The sequence below is a fragment of the Sinocyclocheilus anshuiensis genome, unplaced genomic scaffold, assembly GCF_001515605.1.
Source record: "Sinocyclocheilus anshuiensis isolate Anshui unplaced genomic scaffold, SAMN03320099.WGS_v1.1 scaffold557, whole genome shotgun sequence".
Classification (NCBI taxonomy): domain Eukaryota; kingdom Metazoa; phylum Chordata; class Actinopteri; order Cypriniformes; family Cyprinidae; genus Sinocyclocheilus; species Sinocyclocheilus anshuiensis.
The window spans coordinates 672878-678803 of NW_015540883.1; the positions used below are offsets into that span (position 1 = coordinate 672878).

General features: G+C 36.9%; 1 protein-coding gene across 1 annotated transcript in view; it reads left to right on the top strand.

The window, feature by feature from the left end:
* LOC107688581 (mitogen-activated protein kinase kinase kinase kinase 4-like) overlaps positions 1–5170 on the top strand; it is a 55290-nt gene extending 50120 nt beyond the window's left edge. Inside the window, exons 32-33 of the mRNA XM_016486287.1 lie at positions 1610–1749; positions 3533–5170. Coding sequence (XP_016341773.1) covers positions 1610–1749; positions 3533–3616 — 224 coding nt within the window. The 3' untranslated portion in view covers positions 3617–5170. The remainder of the gene's footprint in view (positions 1–1609; positions 1750–3532) is intronic.
* Positions 5171–5926: the final 756 nt, after the last annotated feature.

The following is a 5926-nucleotide window of genomic DNA, read 5'->3' on the forward strand; positions in this document are numbered from 1 at the left end:
TTTTTTATGTTAACAGGTTTTACCATGTTATTTCAACATTTAACCACTTTTTATTCATTTAAAAATTGAGAAATTCTTTCAAATTTAAATCTTGTACAAGAACTACAGCAAAAACCAGTTTGATGCATATTTTATCAATATTTTAGAAATTGTATTTGAATATTACCAGTACTGACTTCAATGGATTTCATTAAATTCCTTTGAACACGACTGCTCAAAACGGTCTAAATTTATGAAACCTACACATTCAAAACTTTATTACTCTGAAATGTTTAATGTAAATGTTAAGTGTAAGTGAACTGTTAAGAAATGTAAGGTCTTTCATGACACTACATATGCTGGGGTGTGAATTTGATAGGTGCTTGATATAAAATAAAGGGTGCTTTAAAAAGTCCTTGAAAGTCCTTGAATCTGGTGTTCATGAAAGAGTGGGAACCCTGATTAAAACAGCGTTTCTTAGAAGAGGCTTCATCTCTCAGTTGTTTCCATCTGCAAAGTGTCTAAATACGTTTTTTTTGACGTATGACTACTGAACTTGGAGTAGCACATGAATGACACACTGCAGCTATAATAAGTAATAAGTAAGATTAATATTTGGATTCTCAGCACTGGTTGCTGCTGTTATACAAGGACACAAGAAACCCTCCCTCCACTGATGAATCTCTGATTCTCTAGACATGCACTCTATACCAGAATATGAAAGAGTCTATTCTGAATAACTCTATACTGATGAAAGAGCACATCAGTCTGGGTAATGTTTCCCATCAGGCAGCAAAGCACTATGAATGAAGGAATCAAGCGAATAACCCCACGAAGCCTGGAGTTGCTTACTTTTAATCCTGAAGTTGTTGGTTGAGTCCATTTGGACCAGATAAGTGGAGCTGGACAGCACTAGCCGGTCATCAGGATCTGCTGCTGACACACTAAAAGCACTTTAGTTTAGGAACTTTACTGGCCAGTGTGGAAAACTGTCAACAATAAAAGGGTTAAAAACTTGAATTTAGAGTGCAAATAAAAGTGCCATGACTAGACAAAATAACAGCCCCTACTGTGTCTGAACTGTCATTAACTGTTATCTTGATGTTTATTGAACACTCATGTGTACGGCCCAGTCACAGTCATGCTCAGATTCAGAAAAACTATAGGATATAGCAACTTTCTAGAAATGTGTAGATAATTCTTTTCTTTCGTTTGTTTTTTTTACTTTCCTACACTTCCGGGTCAAAAATGAACATCCAAAATTACCCACAAATAATGCTTTTTCAATCAAAAACCGGTGCATGAGCTCAGTTCAATGAGGCCTCCGATCAACCAGTTCCAAAAACAAACACACAACCTCTGATAATATAGCATCATAAATCACGAATCATGTATAAATCGATTAATGATGAAGAGGATTTTTTTTAAAGCTACTCGGCCGAGCTGATCACTGTTCGTATCGTTCAGATCAATATGCAGATGTGGTGTTGAAACTGGACTCATTCTTGTTCAGATTTGCTGATGTTAACAAACACAGTTTGTTCCAGATCATCTCAGCTTTACTGAACTGAATAAGCTGGTGGTGTTTATTCGTGGCTCTGGTTGATGTGATGTTGTTGTTGATCTGCAGCTTACCTTCAGTCGAATCAAGTGATGGGATGGGGAGAGAAAGCCATCGAGCTGAGGTCCGCCACGACTGGCAGTCTAGAGGGAGTCTTCATGCACAAGAAGGCTCAGAAACTCAAGTTCCTGTGTGAGAGAAACGATAAAGTGAGAAAACATCTCTATATGCTTGTGTAATATCACATTTAGAAATGCAGGACATTAGGGATGCATGATATTGGATTTTTGCCGATATCCGATATCCGATATGCCGATATTTTTCAAATCATTTTAGCCGATAACCGATGCTGATACCGATATATATTTGCTTTTGTTTGGAAACAACGTAAAGTCTTATCAATTATAAACACATTATTTTTAATTTTGGTTAAATTTGAGCAAAAAAAAAACATTTGTTAGACCTAATAAACATTATTAAAGTTCTTTTTTTTTTAATGAGAGTACATTGAAAGCTTTGAAAATAACTATAATAAAATCAATCTCTGCTGTTTTTTTATTATTTTCAGACAGATGCAGTTGAAACCTTAACATTTTATTGGAAGATTTAACATTAATAGATGGTATAAAGCAAAACAAAAAGCTGTAAAAATTTAAAACAATCTTTTAGAGCTCCTTGTATTTCAGTTTTCAGAATCAATTCGAAAAAATATATTTCACATGAATGAATAAATCTGTATATATATAATTATTTAATTTATAAGTGTCAGGTTTGTGATTTTTATTGATGTAAGCTATAGCTTCTGACCTTTAAATCAAAACAGGCTCATGATTTTATGACATTAGTTACTGCTTTATATATTCAGAATCACAATCCTAATGTTATTTGTGTATTTTACTTTTCATTTTATTACAAGTAGGCCAACAGCGCCCCCTAAATAAATGAAAGGCATTAGGAATGGGGGGAGGCTGCTGCTGAACGCACTAGTGCTTTATATATTCAGAAACACAATCCTAATGTTATTTCTGTTGTTATCACTAGTGACTGTTGACTGTCGCACACCGGATGCTCTATTCTGTATATGCATTCTCAAAATAAGGCATGATTCAAAACAGAGAATCTTATGTTTTAAGCCTTCATCGGCTGATTCCGATAACGTTCCGATAATATCGTGCATCCCTACAGAAAATCTCTACAGATTATTCTACCAGAACAAAGAACTGTTATAAGCATCATAAGCATATAAATGGCTAAAAAGCATGACACATGAAGCATAGAAATGGAAAGCCTGTGTGTGTGTGCGTGCGTGCGTGCGTGCATGTCTGTGTCTGTGTCTGTGTGTGTGGGTGTGTGTGCGTGCATGTCTGTGTCTGTGTGTGTGTGTGTGTGTGTGTTTGTGTGCACTAGTGCTTTATATATTCAGAAACACAATCCTAATGTTATTTCTGTTGTTATCACTAGTGACTGTTGACTGTCGCACACCGGATGCTCTATTCTGTATATGCATTCTCAAAATAAGGCATGATTCAAAACAGAGAATCTTATGTTTTAAGCCTTCATCGGCTGATTCCGATAACGTTCCGATAATATCGTGCATCCCTACAGAAAATCTCTACAGATTATTCTACCAGAACAAAGAACTGTTATAAGCATCATAAGCATATAAATGGCTAAAAAGCATGACACATGAAGCATAGAAATGGAAAGCCTGTGTGTGTGTGCGTGCGTGCGTGCGTGCATGTCTGTGTCTGTGTCTGTGTGTGCGTGCATGTCTGTGTCTGTGTCTGTGTGTGCGTGCATGTCTGTGTCTGTGTCTGTGTGTGCGTGCATGTCTGTGTCTGTGTCTGTGTGTGCGTGCATGTCTGTGTCTGTGTCTGTGTGTGCGTGCATGTCTGTGTCTGTGTCTGTGTGTGCGTGCATGTCTGTGTCTGTGTCTGTGCGTGCGTGCATGTCTGTGTCTGTGTCTGTGTGTGCGTGTGCGTGTGTGTGCAGGTGTTTTTTGCGTCGGTGCAGTCGGGTGGATGCAGTCAGATCTACTTCATGGCGTTAGGACAGAACTCTCTCTTCAGCTGGTGATCATCTTCATTCACAGGCTGTTCCTGATAGAAGCATCCAAATGACAGAGTACACACTCCATATCGCATAACCAACCATCTGTTCATTCAAACTCTCATTTTTTCTTTTCAATTTACTGTATTCACATGTAAACATCTTTAATAGAAGTGATATATATATATATATATATATACATATTGTATGATTTAATACATGTAAAATAATTGATATATTGCATTGTCTGACAGTGTCAGCTTTTGTCTTGATCTGTGCTTGAAACATAAACCTTGTTTTGTATTTTAATTGTATCCTTGTCAAATCTTGCAAAAAGGACTTAATATTTTGTCCCTAATTATTTTATTGTATAATAACAACCATGGCTGGTACACGGTGAAACCAATACTAACAGCTAGCAGAGTAACTGTCAAATATCGTAACATCTTTTGGGGGAAATATGCCGACAATTCAGAATAGAGATTACTGATAACTGAAATCATCCGATAACTGCAGACATTCAGCTTTCATTTTCACAGGCTTAAAGTAAAAAAAAAAAAATTATAACAAATGTCAGTTATGTTTATTGTTTTTGTTTATTATAGCTCTCACTGTACTAAAACACAAACATAACTGGACACGTTATCATGATAAAAGCGATCTAATAAAAGGTTTAGTTATTGGTTGCAGGTCTTTTGCATGCAGACTAAACGATAAACGTGAACATGTGTTGAGAAGAGAGTTGTGACACAGGTGACTGTTGGCTCTCGACTTTAAATCAGGAAAATGAATGGAGCAAAGCAAAGCAGCAGGAAGTGGAGGATGATGGTATGAAAGAGTTAAAGAAAGTCGAAATGTTGGAAATCAGAGAGAAGTGTGGAGTTTTTAAACTAGAGAACAGACATTTTGTGAGCATTATCATTTGCAGCAAAAGACTGTCCGTCACAATGCTGTAATCCAACAGACCATCTCAGTACATGGAGAAGATGAGCGTTAAGAAGAGCTCCACACACAACAGTATCATCAGACAGCTATTATTGAATTGTATTGTGTAGTGGTTCAGGAGTGTCGTGTAATTCTTTGCTCCATTAGGAAACCATTGGGAATCTGATGCTCAAATCAGCTCTGTTGCTCATCAGTTCAATCACACTCTGCTCATAGAAAGGCTTGTTTTTGTCCCTCTATCAGGACGTGTCCGAGTGTATTCTCAACCGTGCCTTAATGTGCTCTGAATGCTGTCTGGCTTGTGTGTGAGACATGATGAATGTTTTAACATTAAAATGTCCTGCGATAGTCGGTTTCTGTGCGCTTTGGGTCAAACTTTAAAAGTCAATACTGCACTTTAACAACAGAAAATTTAATTAAAAGCTTTTTTCTTTGTAATAGTGATATTTGACTGACATTTCCTGTACTGTACATATTCTGAATACTGCATTTTATAGACAGTTTATTATCAAGCATAATAGGAAGTTCCATATACTCAGCAGGTATGTCAGGTTTAGACTGTAACAGCATATTGCATATACAGTGTATGTTGTGTGCCACATGAAGGAATTGAGCCAAATAAATGCTTTAAGAATAGACCACTCAGTATGTCTTTGTTCATATCTGCTACATCAGCACAAACCTTCCATACAAACATCATAATGTACACAACATATTAAATATTACATGGTGTTCCACAAGGATCAGTTCTTGGGCCAGTTTTATTTTCCCTCCCTTTATTATCTCCCTTTGGGCAGCATAATTCAGAAATATGACATGAACTATCATTTTTATGCTGGTGATATACAATTATACATTTCAGTTGAGTTCAGAGGCACTGTTGTATTAGAGAGGCTGTCTGTCCAGCATTGTAAAGTGGATGAACAAAATGTTTTTTTTTTTAATTGAACGGAGATAAAAACTGAAATTCTTATTGTGGGCCCAAAACACGACTTATGATAAACATTTTTTCGACTTATGTTATGCGTTTTATTAGACAGGTGACGACCGCAGAGTAGCATTATAACAGAACTTTCAAACGTATCTAGTATGATAAAACAGCGCTGCTTTACCCCACATACGCACGACCAGAAGCAGCGGAAGTGGTCGACTGTGGCATAATAAAAGCTCCGCTGCTTTCGAGCTGTGTGTCACGCTCGTTCAGCGGCCTCGTTTCGCTTCGACAGCTTTCAGCCACACCCTGATTCATTTTACTACGTTAATAAATCATTAGCTCCAAACAAACACACACACACACACACACACACACAAACAAAAGCTCTTTTTTTATGGAACAGTTTATTGAATCTTTACATCCCTAGAAAAAGACAAACACACAAATTTTGCATATGT